This window comes from Callithrix jacchus, chromosome 6 (assembly GCF_049354715.1).
Source record: "Callithrix jacchus isolate 240 chromosome 6, calJac240_pri, whole genome shotgun sequence".
NCBI lineage: Eukaryota > Metazoa > Chordata > Mammalia > Primates > Cebidae > Callithrix > Callithrix jacchus.
In genome coordinates, this window is record NC_133507.1 from 93,375,962 (window position 1) to 93,392,372 (window position 16,411).

General features: G+C 40.0%; 1 protein-coding gene across 5 annotated transcripts in view; it reads right to left on the reverse strand.

Moving 5' to 3' along the window:
- The window catches only part of THSD7B (thrombospondin type 1 domain containing 7B), an 873,835-nt gene that overhangs the window by 489,945 nt on the left and 367,479 nt on the right, over nt 1–16,411 (reverse strand). For all 5 annotated transcript variants that reach the window (XM_008998957.6, XM_035305018.3, XM_054257669.2 and 2 more), the window contains exon 6: nt 3,017–3,172. In XM_008998957.6, coding sequence (XP_008997205.4) covers nt 3,017–3,172 — 156 coding nt within the window. The remainder of the gene's footprint in view (nt 1–3,016; nt 3,173–16,411) is intronic.

The following is a 16,411-nucleotide window of genomic DNA, read 5'->3' on the forward strand; positions in this document are numbered from 1 at the left end:
AATGCCTGCCTCCATCTTCACGTGGCCTCTCTTTTTGTCTTCTGTGCCTCAATGTCCTCACATGGCACTCTCCTCTCTGGGTATATCACTGTGTCCAAATTTTCCTCTTCTTGCAAGAATACCAGTCACTGGAATAGAACGTACCTTAATCTAGTGTGACCTCATCTTAACTTGACTGCTTCTGAAATGACCCTATTTCCAAATAACATCCTATTTATATGTACCAGGGGTTGGTATTTGAATGCATCTTTTTTGGAGGACACAATTCAACCTACAGCAAGTGCTGTCTAATGAATGATGGACCAGGGTATATCTGCACAGGTTGATGTTTAAAATACATAAATAGGTGCTAATGAGGATAAACTCTGGCAAAAAAGTAACTTGGGGGAATGAGGCCAAGGGAGAGGGTCTGAAGTTCCATGTCCAGTTCTGAATTATCTGGAAAAATAGGACTGAATAAAAAGTTCAGGGAGCCAGTTTTTCACAGGAGTTTTGTGAAAATTTGAGCTCAAGTGACAAAAAATGCAACACAGAATTAGGGCAACCAGCCTGACCAACATAGAGAAACCCCATCTCTACTAAAAATACAAAAATTAGCCAGGCATGGTGGCACGTGCCTGTAATCCCAGGTACTTGGGAGGCTGAGTCAGGAGAATCACTTGATCCCTGGAGGCAGAGGTTGCAGTGAGCCAAGATCACACCATTGCACTCCAGCCTGGGCAACAAGAGCGAAACTCGATCTCAAAGAGAATTAGGGCAAAAGCATTCTCTAAACTGCCGTAGAGAATCCATGGCCCAGAACAAAGGGGAGAAATCATTTTGTAACCATCCATTCAATAGACACCTACAAAATCTGACCCTCTGAACTGCTTCTACCTGCCTGCAGTACCAGCACCTCATTTTTTTCTGAGGGAGTCACATCTCCCCATTCTCCGTCTATGAAGTTGGAGGGCAGCTGTACCTCTCCTGATCACAGTGGTGGCCACATGTCCATGATTTAAACATGTAAACCCTACATCCCCCAGTCAGCGTAGTTGGTTCAGGAATGAGGACATGACATAAAACAGCCAATGAGATTCAATTCCAGGACTCTTCCTGGGACCATTGGGGAATACATTTCTTTCTCCATTATGTACTGACTTAAACTGCACCTAATATAGAGAAAAGTAGACACAAGAGATGGAGAGAGAGAGGACTGTAAAGATAAAGAAACAATTAGAAAACAAGAGGGAGACCTATTGGCCTGTTTCTTCTCTTGGATGCAGCCCTATCCTGTCTTCTAGTTTCAGCTACGTGAGCTTATAAATTCTCTTGTTTTCACTTAAGTTGGTATCATTTGGGTTTCTGTCACTTATAACCATTAGTCTTCCAAGTAATATTAAGAGTCTCCCAGACCAACTTGGTCTGATGTGGTTCTACAGCTTTGAAAGCAGATAAAGGCAGCACTTCACACAGCAAAGTGATGCCACAGCCACAGTGGTTCGGGGAGCCTCAGTCCAACCTCACATGATTTTCTGGACAGTGACCTAAACAGGAGGAACACAGACTACACATAAGATGGACTGTTCTAAAAACATGTAAATCACCCCAGGGAATCTCGTATGCAACCACATGGAACTGATTATAAACATGTGAATCATAAAACTGCAAACTGTAAGTATTAGTATAAATAGAAACTTATTTGTGTCCACAAACTGCAGAGGCATAGGGGACATTCTGGTCACATGTCAAAGAAGGGAACTGCAAAAGGCCCTCCCCAGGCTTCATTGAGATCCAGATTTCAATGGTTTGATAAAAGAATGAATGTTAGCTTCTTCCTGTCTGAAAGCCAATGCATATCTTCCTTTCTACCATAGAACAAGAGTCAGAATGAAAGAAAAAGCCCAAGGGCAGGGGTAAAGTGAGTCTGGGTGTGCACATGTGTGTGTATGAACACTCTAGGGATTACTGAAGTGTGGGTTTTCAAGTAAATGTAGCAGTAAGCAGTGAGCAGGGTGCCAGGTACACAAGGGTGCTAGCATCAAGTGCTTGACCATGGAATTTTGCTTTGCATGTAATAACTAGAATCTAGTTTTTGGAATATCCTTGGATCCCATTTCTCTTGGTAAAGAAAATATTTCTTTTTAGTATTGTCATTCAATATCAATAGAAACTAAAGGGTCAATGAAAGAGAAGGCAAGATATCACTAGTAATGAAATTTTGATTACAAACTGAAGAAAATAAGACCATAGAGGCCTAAAAAATTAAACAGCAATATAAAGGTTGAAGAGTTTTCTCCTTAAGTCCAAAATCAATATCAAAACCTAAACAATATATATAATGACCCTTGCAAAAATCTAAAATGTAACATCAAATGTTAAATGTGAAAATCTAAAAAGAAATACATAGATTTGCAAAACAGTTTTTTTCAGAAGTGAGTGTGGACATCATGTCCAATTTCCCCCATATAATCATTATATGTAAAAAAAACATGAAGTGGCCAGGTCCAGTGGCTCACACCTGTAATCCCAGCACTTTGGGAGACCAACACAGGCAGATTATAAGGTCAGGTGTTCTAGACCAGCCTGGCCAACATGGTGAAACCTGTCTCTACTAAAAATGCAAAAATTACCAAGGTGTGGTGGTGCATGCCTGTAATTCCAGCTACTCGTAGGCTGAGGCAGGAGAATTGTTTCAACCCAGAAGGCAGAGGTTGCAGTGAGCCAAGATCACAGCACTGCATTCCAGCCTGGGAAACAGAGCAAGACTTCATCTTAGAAAAATTAAAAAAATAAAGTTATACCAAATAGAGTAGTATCCGCTATTAGCCCAACTGAAGGTCAATCAGGGTAGAATTTTGTACTCCACAGAAATGTCCCAGTTGCCTCCCTAAAACTGAATATTGCCAGGCTTGTGCTGGTTATCTAAATTTTACAAACAAGTATTGTCTTAAGCAGGCTTAATCAGTGACTTAGCTACCAGAATAAATGTTTGTACACTGGCAGTAAATGAGGCACATGCAAACAAGGCACTCACCTTTTTTCCCCTGAGGATCGTGGCAGTTTTCATGGATGCACAGGCCCCAGGCTGACCAGGAAGATACTATGCAGTCTGTAGAGCACGGGATATTGCAGAGCTGAGAGGGCGACGGGGCAGGCCCCACACATAATGCCCTTTCCACAGGTCGAGAGACTGAGGGACAAAAAAATAATGGACCACGTCACATTCTCTGGAAATCCTTAGCATTGTTTCTGCCTTTATTTGTATGCCAGCCTTGCAAATACAACTTTATAGTTAAAGAGAGTATATGCAAAGAAAACATCAACGCTTTCCAATATGTGTTGTTTAGCTTCGCATGATTAGTATTTTGGTTGAGAAAAGGCAAAGAAGACAGAGGCAAAGCACATGCACTTGAAATTCTTGCTTTGCAGGGTATTTCCTGGGAATCTAAGAGAGAACTGCAAATATCATAGATACAAATTATCTAGAGTTATGACTTTTTAAAAAATTAAATGGCTTTGTGAAGTTTCAAGATGAGTCTATCTCAACTATATAAATGACTAGGTCACTGACAAAAATCAAGATGGAAGCCCCGAGGTAGAGTGTTTAGCATAACCAATCTACTGCTGTGACTCCCCTGAGGGGGGAGCTGGCAAAGACACACAAGAAAAATGATTCCTAGGAAAAGAAGAAAATTCAGAATCTGTGACTGCAGAGCTGGCCCCTGGAAATCAGTTTTATTAGTAAGGCTACACAGAGGCCCAGTGTCCTCTTGGAAAATGACAAAACTAGTGGCTTCCAACTCTTCCTGGTGTGTACCTGCACCCAGAGTGGGGCCACATGGAGGTCACTTCAGGTTGCAGCAACCATCTTTCCATCAGTAGTGCTCACCATGTTTCCTCTGTATGCAGATGCTTTCTTTTTTTCTATTTTTCTGCTCTTTTTATTTTTTATATTTCTATTTTTATTTTTTTGAGACAGGGTCTCACCCTGTCACCCAGGCTGGAGTGCAGTGGTATTATAGATCACTGTAGCACTGACTTAGTTGATCTTCCCACCTTAGCCTCCTGAGGATCTGGGACCACTGGTGCATGCCATCATGCTTGGCTAACATGTTCTATTGTATATTGAAGAGAGGGGGTTTCCCTATGTTGCTAGGCTGTTCTGAAACTCCTGGGCTCAAGCAATCTGTCTCTCTCAATCTCCCAAAGTGTTGGGATTACACACATGAGCCACCATCCCTGGGCAGGAGACTCTTTCTAGGCACCATAAGCATACACAGATGAAGGAGAAGACAAGATCCCAATACTTGTAAAGACTGTAAAGGGACAGTCTAAGACACTCTAAAGGGACAGAAAATGCATTAAGTTATTACTCTTGCACAGAGAGACCCTAAACTAAAAAAGGCTTTGAAGCAATCTAGAGTTTTTTAGCAAATGGGTGAAGTTCAGAATGTTACCTTACAGACTAGTTTGTACTATTGTCTAAATATTTCTGATCTGTCATTTGCATTCACTTGAGCAGACTAGAAATGCCTCCAAGGTGGACACTAGGATGAGAGAAGTGAGTTGTAAATCACACCATCTACTTTCTGTCTTACCCTTAACACATGTGTGAGAGTCAAATCTGGTAAAAGTGACAATAAATTGCAGCACTGCCTAGTAGAACTTCAAACACCAAAACAGCAGCAAAATAAAAAAATACTCTCATGACAAAGTGGCAACCCAAGAGGTAAAAAGTATTTCTAATGAACAATGAGGGAATTTGAGCTGTTTATGAGGGTGAAAGGAAAAGAGAAGCTGTGAAAGAAAATAGTAATAATGTTTTGTTTGAAATTAATTCTTTTCTAGTTTACCGAAAGGATTTGACATGACATAAAAGGCAAGTGCCAAGGAAGACTGCCAATGTAAATGTTACAGTTTGTGATCCATGTGGAGGGGACAGAGAAAGAAGAGGGAACAAGTATTAGGGGAAGGTAAATTGCCCAAGGAGGCTGAGGAGAGGTGGCAATCAAAGATTGTGCTGGAAATGGGAACAAAAGGATGAGAAGCTGGAGTGACTGAAAGTGGAGATAAACGGATGAGACTGATGAACCATGGGTAAAGGAGAACCCAAGAGATGGGGGAGGAGTTTGTGATTCTTCTCCAAGGTCGAAGAAGTCAAGCCACACATGACAGTCATTCATTGAGTAATCACGCATTCACTTCAAATCACTGAGCATCCACCTAAATCTGGCACTCTTGAGTGGTGTCTAGTTACAAGGAGCTCTCAGTCTAAAAGGGTAAGTCAAGCGGTATATTAACAGAGTTGATGAAAGGGATGTGTCAGAGTATTGTATATGTAGAAAACTGCATATCTTGATGGCTTAAGGCAGAAGTGTATTTAAGTATGTTCTCTGACATGTTAACATGTGTTCTCACAAACTCAAACTTTAGTTCCAAAAACAAAACATTGGTAATGATGGAAAAAAAAAGTGGGGTGTGTAAGCTGATGTTTAATAAGCATTTATAATGCATGCCAGGCACTAGTTATAACCCACTTATCAACATGAGTTCATTTAAATTGCATAACTTCCCTTTGAGATATATGTTGTTATTATTATCTCTAGTTTTAAAATAAGGAAACTGAGGCACAGAAATGTTCACTTATTCATGTTCCCAGCTAGTGAGCAGTGGAGCTGGAATTGGGATCTAGGCATCTGGGTCCTGAGTTTGTCCTCTTAACCACAGCCCTATGTGACCTCAGTATTTGTCATTCCACCTATATCAAATGCATACCATGTATAGGACACTTTTCTGGGTGGCCTTGGACTGATACAGTTTTCCTTCTTTGTGGTGTATAGCTCCACAAAACAACTGTAGAGTGAGCTGAAAATGCAACATCTGGAGATAAGGGGGAAGCCAGCCAAAACAGCTTGGGCTGTGTTCCAGTCCCCCATAAGAACAAGATGTCCTTCAACATTTTAGCCCAGTATGTCAGGTGTCCCTTAAGGTATAAAACCCAAGATGAGCCACCTTTGAGGGTCCCTCATCTACAATGCAAGTGGGGTATGCACAGTGAAGACCCCATCCACTCCGGGCAGCTTTCTGTACCGTGGGGCACCAGCTCACAATGAATCATAGGTGTCTGTTGTCCCTTGCTGCCTGTGTGTGAATAATAAATCACTTGTTTCATATGAGTGTATTCTCTCCCACTGGACTCAGACTAGTTGGTAAGCAGTGCGCAGTGGACCTGCATCACACCATTTGTTAATACTGTGTTAGGTCCTCAAGCTACAAGGGTGAGTAAAACAGCAGGTTTCTGTCTTCATGGAGTCCATATGCCAGTGTGAGTTGATAATAATTGTATTTGAGTCCAGAAATCTTAATAAGACTGGAAAGCTGTACTGCTGCCCTCTTACCCTTGCCATGGCTGTCTCTCTCAATGACAGAGATACTCCGAGCCCTCAGACAGCTGCTGTCACAACCTCTGTACTTGATGTTGAGCCCTGCAGTTGAAAGTACTCAGTCAACCATAGCAACTCCCAGGCACACAGTAGGCAAGCACTACAGCGCATCTGAAGCTCCCAGCATGTTTGTGCAGGAAGGGTTTGTGGTTGGCAGTGCAGCTGGAAAAAGCCTGGGAAATATGTCCTGAGCTGCATTTGTTAAGGACCCTGTGTCTACACAGATTTTATGCTTGTGTGGCTTATGTTTGGAGGCCTGTTGAAGATTACGGGGGTTGTGAGGTTAAGTCCCCAGAGTCCCCTTTGATAAATACTTAACTGTCAATTAGTTGACTGTTGAACATTAGAACTAATGGTACTCTCAGATTTGAAAGTAGAGAAGGACATGGTTTGCTGGAAAAGAACAGGAAGAGATTTCTCTGGGGACTACTAAATGACATTTTGGAGGCCCAGGGGTAGGAGAGAGACCATTTGTCAAAGTAGTCACGTCTTTTGAGCACCTGCTGTTGTGATGGACAGTGAATCTTAATCTATATCAATAAATTATTCCAGTGTCTGGTGACAAGTCTAAGATGCTTCATTTAGACACTGAATCAATGTGCTTGGGTCAGCCTGTCTCTATGACAGACCCTCTACACCCACCCTGGGCTAAATTAGTTCTAGAAACAAATCATGAGTAAGTTACAAAGAACTTACAAGCTTCAGACCATTTAGTAAGTCATCTTCCAGAGAAGAGTAAACACAGGATATTTCTATGTTCCAACAGTCGATAGGACTGTTGGAGCTAGAGGGAGCTTTGGAGCTAACTTAGTTTAATTCATCAATTTTACTGAAAAACTAAGCTCCCAAGACTTTGGGTGGTTTCTCCAAGTTGATTCAGCAAGCACAGAGCAAAGCAAGAGCTGAGCCTCTACCCAAGTGGCCAACTCATCTCTGTCTATCCTTCTTGGTTTTCCTTTCATGAAATGAAAACGTCAGACAGGGCAGATGTGGGCATTTCTACCAAGGATATTTTGTTTATGAACGACAGTGACTAGAACTGGAGGCAACCCATGACATGAGATATCCAAGACTCTTAAACTTAATACTTTAAACCTTTTATATCTTTAATAAATTCCAAATACTTCTCTTCCTTCATTGCTACAGCAAAACTCCAGTCCTTTCCCAGATGGTCCCCACCAAGGAAGAGGTAGTGAGACCAAATTTTGCACTAGTTCAAATGACTATCATAATTTTAAAAATTTGTGGCTGTTCATGTTGAAATAAATTTATCTCAGGAAGGGGATGGGGTAAAGGCATTTCCTGGGTCACCTAAAGTTGGGCAACCTATGCAATTTACTATCTACTGAGCCCTCAGCTCTCTTTGGCCAAACTCCAGCCATAATGTTTGTACTAAGAATTGCTGCTTTTCTATTCACCTGCACTTGTTTCTCTGAAACAACTGTCTGAAACAAATTTATTTCTATTAATTAGCTCTGATTTCTATTAATGCAATGAGCCCCTAGGAGCAGGTTTGTGCTTGTCCCACTTCCTCTAGCTGCCTCTTAGACCATGTCACCTTGCAGCTTTCTGCCATTCCTGCACTGACCAACTGCCAGACTAGATAAGCAATTATCCAAGTTCTTATAGGCTTTTTAGGTTTTATAGGCAGCAATGTTAATCCCTACAGGGACTCCTCATGGCCACAAAAAGAGTCAAAATAACATATAACTCAGACAAACCAGGATCACTGCCTAGCAGCATCTTTCTAAATTCTAAGGAAAATATTATAGTATTGTAAGTGCTTGCACATATGCAATAGTCATTAATATTTTGAATATTTTGGTGTCTAACCTGGAATTTTTCATTTGCAATATGAAATTATTAAATTGACCTGCCTCACAAGAAATGCTAATGTCTGCTACTAACGATTGCAAAGTCACCTTAAATAATGAATTCGTCCATGAACAGAATGTTCATTAACAGGAGGAAAAATATGCTGGGTAGGGGATACGTTTAATGTTAAGAAAAAAAAATGTTCTTAATTCTAGAAAGGAACAAAGTCCATGATTTTCCTTCACAACATGGAGAATTCAGATGAGCATACAAATTCATTCAAAATAAATTGTAATTAGGAGAAAAAATGCCTGCTGTGATCATTAGTATGTGACTGCCATCGTAAAGAAAAATGAGTATCATTCTCTGAAATTAAATCAAACTCGAATCCAAACTAATTTGAATTAACACAGAAATAAGTTACTAAAGAATCAATGAGTATACATTTTCCCACACCTACTGATAGCCATTTTGTAAGATTTAAATTTCAGTGCATTTAAATTCCTCAAAAAGAAATTAAAATTAAATTGCCTAATAATATTTAATTAATTATAAATAATAATCATGTGCCCCTCTTTAGTTTAAACACAAGAAGTTATATTTGTTTAAAGTAAAAAAGAGGTACTCTAGGAGTCTCGTTTTTTAATATATTTTTTACTAAATAAAAATTCAAGTCAGTCTTTCAAAATTCAGAAAGTGTTTGAGGTGCTTCTGTCAAGGCATAATGGAATTAATCTTTCCTTTAGAACAAAAACAAGTTTCTTACAGATGGTAGAGGAATTCATCACAAGATACTAATATTTTTCCCCAGCATTTTCAAGAAAGTAGAGATGAAAAGAAAATAAAGGTACTATTACTTCCTAAGAAGCCCCCAAACCTGAATTATTTTGCCTGCTTTCTACCTTGGGGTACCTAAGTAACCCTACTAATAAAACATTCTATCTTCAGTTATTTTTAAATAAGATTTTGATTTCCAGAATATAACACCAACCTGCCCAAAGAAGTTAAATAAAGAATTTATAGTCATTTCAATTTTCCAAATCAAATGCAGACACTGTAAACCCCAAAGGATATTCTCACTCAAAGACTCAGAACTCCCTACTTCCATGGGCTTTCCAAGAAACAACCAGAAAAGCATCAGCAATTGCTCAAATTTAATTTGAAACTAATGAAAGAGCCTACTTGTGTAAAAATGCTGCTTTCTAAATGATTTTTGAGAAACAATATTGCCTCTGATATAGTCATTTAGGGAGTACACTGACTTGGCAGAAACTCAATCCACCTACTGCTAAAATAAATAGGCCTCTTCTACAGACCAAAGGAGTCAAATGGTTGAAGGGAAAAGAAAAATAATTTTACAATTTTAACCATAAAGCTACTTTCCTTCAAGAAGCATCATGCATTGTTTCAGTTGACTGTTGCCACTAGGATTTGCAAAATAATGAATAATTCTTTTAACTTAGTAAATAGAATAAAATCTGTCTTCTAGCACTTACAGGCAGCTTAAAGAATTAAATCACATCTCATCCTATTATACCTAATAAAGCTTAATTTTAGCCATATTGTGACTCTCTTGGCAAAGTACCATGCAATAAAATTTGGCAGGAAGATGTGTGTATATGTACAGCAGATTTAATATCTAAAAATCATTTCTGCAATTAGAAATAATTATGTAAAATTTGTCTGAATGTCAAAAAGTGTTCTGAATTTCATTCATTTCATATAGCCAATTAGAAAATAAATATCAACTAGTCATTTTCCTAATAATAAAGAGTAACAGCACTATAGGCAAAAATAGAAAAACGATCTTCAGGAGAAAAATAAAGGCAAAACAAGTGAAGTACATATACAATTTTAGGAAGAAACCCAAATCAATAGCCACCAATTACATAATTAAGGAAAAAATACACCAGCCTTCAGCCATATATTCATCTGTTTCTATTATCACATGTTCTCTCCTCTGTCCCCCTTTTGAAAGTTATTTTCTGATTATTTATCATACTTTTAGCTGAGATAAAAGAGGAACATGGAGAAGATGGAAAGAATAAGAGCTGATCTAAGTGACACCTTGTACAGTTCACAAAGTGAGAAGCACCATTATGGTGAGACAGAAGAGAAAAGGGGTAAGTGAGATATGGGGAAATGGTCAGGAAAAGAGAAAAAGTGAAAAGGCAGAGAAGCAAGTAAAATGAAAGCGTTATCTCCAGAGATTTCCAGGGCAGAAATATGCAATGTGAGGGAAGGGCAGCTTTCAAAATGTCCAAGAGTCCTCTTCACACCCAGCACTTTGTAACATAGTATTCAGGTTTTTTTTTTTTTTTTCCATAGAACCTATAACAACAGCTAAATGAAAGCAAGTCTTCCCAGGAATGACCACAAATACCTATTTAATTGAATAATGTTGGTATTAATAGCTAATATGCATTGACAACCAACTTGGCTCTAGGCACTACACTAATTACTTTAATGTGATTTCTCATTTATTCATCATAACCACTCAGGTACGTACAATTATCACTTCCATTTTACAGATGAGATAAATGAAGCTACGCTATTTGTCTCAAATTACAAGGCTAATAAGTGACAAACTCAAGGCTTCTTAAATGTCCATATCCTTTAATACTACAATACAATAATTTTGCATTTGCAAGAAAAATTATAATAGTAAAGTCTGCTGTTACAGTAATAATTAACTAGGAAAAAAATAAGTGACCATTTTGTCTGCTTCCAAAAAAAATTTGAGATGAGATAAAACAGAAAAAAATAGGTTTAAAAATATAGCCAGTACAAGCTAAACCTTAGGAAAGGTAAGTATTGTTAAAGAAAAAGAAGCTTGGTGAGTATTTTTGTGGCAATTCTGCAAGTTACTTAAGATTATTTCTAAAGGCTTGAGAAAGTAGATGAAATCTGTTTATAATGACTATTTTCATTTTAACATTTACTTTTAGGGTCATTCCTAAAAACCTTTAAAGGGTTCACTATAAGTTCCCCTCTTCTTCAAGTTTTGCTTAAAGGGCAAAGAATAACCCTCAAAAAATTAAGGTAAATTTGAAACTGGGAAGGAGTGGCAACTGAGTGCAAAGGTCACCTTCCACTAGGTACAAATACAGTCATGTGTCACATAATGACACTTTCCTCCAGGACAGACTGAGTAGACAACTGTGATCCCATAAGATTATAATGACATCATAGTCATCCTAATGTCATAGTGCAATGCACTACTTACATTTGTGGTGATGCTGGTATAAACATACCTGTGGTGCTGCTAGTCAGGTAAAAGTACAGCACATACAATTATGTACAATATACAATACTTGATACTGAATGACTGTATGACTGGTTCATACATTTACTATATTACACTTTTTATTGTTAGAGTGTACTCCTTCTTCTTATCAAAATAATTAAGTGTAAAACAGCCTCAGCAGATCCTTCAGGAGGTATTGCAGAAGAAGACATTGTTAATAGAGGAGATGGCAGCTTCCTGTGTGCTACTGCCCCTAAAGATCTTCCAGTGGGACAAGATGTGGAGGTGGAAGACAGTGATATTAAAGATCCTTACCCCTGTGTAGGCCTCGGTTAATGTGTGTGTGTCTTAGTTTTTAACAAAACAGTTTAAAAATATAACATAAAAAATAAAAAATTTAAAAATTTAAAATGAGGGCCGGGCGTGGTGGCTCACACCTGTAATCCCAGCACTTTGGGAGGCCGAGGCGAGTGGATCATGAGGTCAAGAGATTGACACCATCCTGCTCAACATAGTAAAACCCCATCTCTACTAAAAATACAAAAAATCAGCTGTGCATGGTGGCATGTGCCTGTAATCCCAGCCACTCAGGAGGCTGAGGCAGGAGAATTGCCTTAACCCAGGAGGTGAAGGTTGTGGTGAGCCAAGATCGCGCCATTGCACTCCAGCCTGGGTAACAAGAGTGAAACTCTGTCTCAAAAAAAAAAAAAAATTAAAATGGAAAAAAACCTTACAGAAAGGATAAGATGAAAGAAAATATTGGGAAACTGGGGAAGATGGCACTGTAGGACCAACTCACGATTGCAGCTCCCAGTGAAAACGAGGAGGGTGAGTGGACGCCACATTTTCAGATGGATCTTTATTGCCCACAGACCAGGAAATTCCCAGGTGTAGGAGCTCCATGGGCTGCCAGCGTGGCTATTCAGGCCAGTGCTGCAGCGCAGCAGCACTTCGTACAAAATACACTGGTTTGGTTGCCCTGTTAAACCGGCAAGTGGAGATTTTGGAAGGCAGATTAGCACATTCATCTGATTAAACAGGTCTTAAACAGAAAGCCAAACCAGGAGATTCCCGGGAAGCAAAATTGTTTGAGCTAGTGCAGTGGGTCGCTGCACGGGAAATCACACAGATCCCAGTGCCCTTTCAGCAGGTGACTGGAACACCTGGGAGAGAGTCAACCATTCAACTTAAAAAAAAAGGGGGGTGGGCTCTGAGGCAGGGAGCCAGGTGATCAGGCTTGGTGGGTCCCACGCCCACAAAAACAAACAAAACAGCAATTGGAAATGCTTGGGGTTGAGAGTTTCACAGCAAGCACAGCTGAACCCAGGACAGTGCAGTTCGGTGGGGGAGAGGCATCTGCCATTACCGAGGCACTCAACCCCTACAGTGGTACTCTGCCATTGCTGACGCAGCCTGCCATTGCGGAGGCAACCCGCCATAACAGAGAGAGTCCGCCACTACAGAGGTGGGCCACCATCACCACGGCAGCTCTAACCACACCCATATACACAGGACTACAGGAAATTACACACGGCAGCAGGGCAGAACTCACAACAGCAGGACAAAGCCCACGGCAGTAGAGCGGAGCCCACGACAGCAGGGCAGAGCCAACAGCAACAGGGCGGAGCCCACACAGCTCAGCATAGCCACTACAGGTTAGCAGTAATTAGACTGCCTCCTTGCTGGGAAGGACAGTGCAATGGATACTCATAAATAAAGCCCTAACTGCCCAGGACAGAGCACCTGAGGAAAAAAGGGGGCTTTATGAGTACTGCTGCAGCAGACTTAAATGTACCTGCCTAGCAGCCCTGAAAGAACAACGGAGCTTACAGCTCAGCACTTGAGATTCTATAAAGTACAGACTGTCTCCTCAAGTATAAAGTACAGACAGTCTCCTCAAGCAGCTCCCTGACCCCGGTATATCCAAAGAGTTACCTCACAAAGGACTGATCAGACTGACATTTGGCAGGCATCATTCTGGGACAAAGATAGCAGAAGAAGAAACTGGTAGCAACCCTCACGGTTCTGCAGTTGCTACAGGTGTACCCCAGGAAAGCAGAGCCTGGAGTGGACCTCAGCAGTCCTACAGCAGAGGGGCCAGACTGTTAGAAGGAAAACTAAGACACAGAAATACTTCATCATCAACAATCTAGACATCCACTCAGCGACCAAATCAAAATCAGCAACTACTCAGATGCCAGGTAGATAAATCCACAAAAATGGGAAGAAACCAGTGCAAAAAGGAGGAAAACACCCAAAACCAGAACACCTCCCCTCCTACAAGGGACCACAACTCCTCACCAGCAAGGGAACAAAGCTGGACATAGAATGAGTTTGATGAAATGACAGAATCAGACTTCAGAAGGTGGGTAATGAGAAACTTCCGTGAGCTAAAAGAACATGTTCTAACTCAATGCAAAGAAACTAAGAACCTTGAAAAAAGATTTGAGGAAATGATAACAAGAATGGACAACTTAGAGAGGAATATGTGTGAATTAAAGGAGCTGAAAAACACAACACGAGAACTTTGAGAAGCATGCACAAATTTCAACAGCCTAATTGACCAAGCAGAAGAAAGGATATCAGAAGTCGAAGATCAACTCAATGAAATAAAACGAGAAGCCAAGATTAGAGAAAAGAGCACAAAAAGGAATGAACAAAGTCTCCAAGAAATGTGGGACTATGTGAAGAGACCTAATCTACATTTAATAGGTGTACCTGAATGTGACGAAGAGAATGAATCCAAGCTGGAAAATATTCTTCAGGATATTATCAAGAAAAATTTCCCCAACCTAGCAGGGCAGACCAATATTCAAGTCCAGGAAATATAGAGAACACCACAAAGATATTCTGCAAGAAGAGCAACCCCAAGGCACATAATCGTCAGATTCACCAGGGTTGAAATGAAGGAGAAAATGCTAAGGGCAGACAGAAAGAAAGGTCAGGTCACTCACGAAGGGAAGCCCATCAGGCTCACAGCAGATCTCTTGGCAGAAACCCTACAAGCCAGAAGAGAGTGGGGGGCAATATTCAACATCCTTAAAGAAAAGAAATTTCAACCCAGAATTTCATATCCAGCCAAACTGAGCTTCAGAAGTGAAGGAAAAATAAATCCTTTGCTAACAAGCAAGTACTCAGAGATTTTGTCACCACCAGGCCTGCTTTACAAAAGCTCCTGAAAGAGGCACTACACATAGAAAGGAACAACCAGTACCAGCCATTCCAAAAACATACCAAGTGCTAAAGAGTATCAACAAAATGAAGAATCTGCATCAACTAACGGGCAAAACAGCCAGCTAGCATCAAAATGGCAGTATCAAATTCACACATAACAATATTAACCCTAAATGTAAATGGGCTAAATGCACCAATCAAAAGACACAGACTGGCAAATTGGATAAAAAGCCAAAACCCATTGGTGTGCTGTATCCAGGAAACCCATCTCACACACAAGAATACACAAAGGCTCAAAATAAAGGGATGGAGGAAGATTTACCAAGCAAATGGAGAGCAAAAAAAAGCAGGAGTTGCAATTCTTATCTCTGATAAAATAGACTTTAAAGCAACAAAGATCAAAAGAGACAAAGAAAGACATTACATAATGGTCAAAGGATCGATACAACAAGAAGAGCTAATGATCCTAAATATATATGGACCGAATACAGGAGCACCCAGATATATAAGGCAAGTTCTTAATGACTTACAAAGAGACTTAGACTCCCATGCAATAATAGTGGGAGACTTTAACACTCCATTGTCAATAGTAGACAGATCAACCAGACAGAAAATTAACAAGGATATCCAGGACTTGAACTCAGACCTGGAACAAGCCAACCTTACAGACATTTACAGAACTCTCCACCCCAAATCCACATGATATACATTCTTCTCAGCACCACATCGCACCTACTCTAAAATTGACCATGTAATTGGAAGTAGATCACTCCTCAACAAATGCAAAACAACTGAAATCATAACAGTCTCTCAGACAATAGTGCAATCAAGTTAGAACTCAGAATTCAGAAACTAACTCAGAACTGCACAGATTCATGGAAACTGAACAACTGGCTCTTGAATGTTGACTGGATAAACAATGAAACTGCTGGTGGGAGTGTAAATTAGTTCAACCATTGTGGAAGACAGTGTGGCAATTCCTCAAGGACCTAGAAATAGAAATTCCATTTGACCCAGCAATCCCATTACTGGGTATATATCCAAAGGACTATAAATTGTTCTACTATAAGGACACATGCACCTGAATGTTCATTGCAACACTGTTTACAATAGCAAAGACCTGGAACCAATTCAAATGCCCATCGATGATAGACTGGACTGGGAAAATATGGCACATATACACCATGGAATATTATGCAGCAATCAAAAACAATGAGTTCATGTCCTTTGTAGGGACATGGATGAATCTGGAGGACATCATTCTCAGCAAACTGACACAAGAACAGAAAATTCTCACTCATAGGTGGGTGATGTACAATGAGAACACATGGACACAGGGAGGGGAGCACTACACACTGGGGTCTATTGGGGGGAATAGGGGAGGGACAGCGGGTGGGGGAGCTGGGTAGGGATAGCTTGGAAAGAAATGCCAGATGTTGGTGAAGGGAAGACAGCAAATCTCACTGCCACATGTGTACCTATGCAACTATCTTGCATGTTCTGCACATGTACCCCAAAACCTAAAATGCAATAAAAAAATATTGTGCAGTTGAACAATTGTGTTTTTGTCTTAAATGTAACAACAAAAGAGTGAAAAGTTTTTGAAAACTGAGAAGTTTATGAAATACAAAAGTTAAATTACAAAAGATGACTGTATTATTGAAAAGAGAAATTTTTAAAATTCAGTGTAGCATAAGTATGCAGTGTTTATAAAGTCTATACTTTATACTCTAAGGTCTACAGTAGTGTA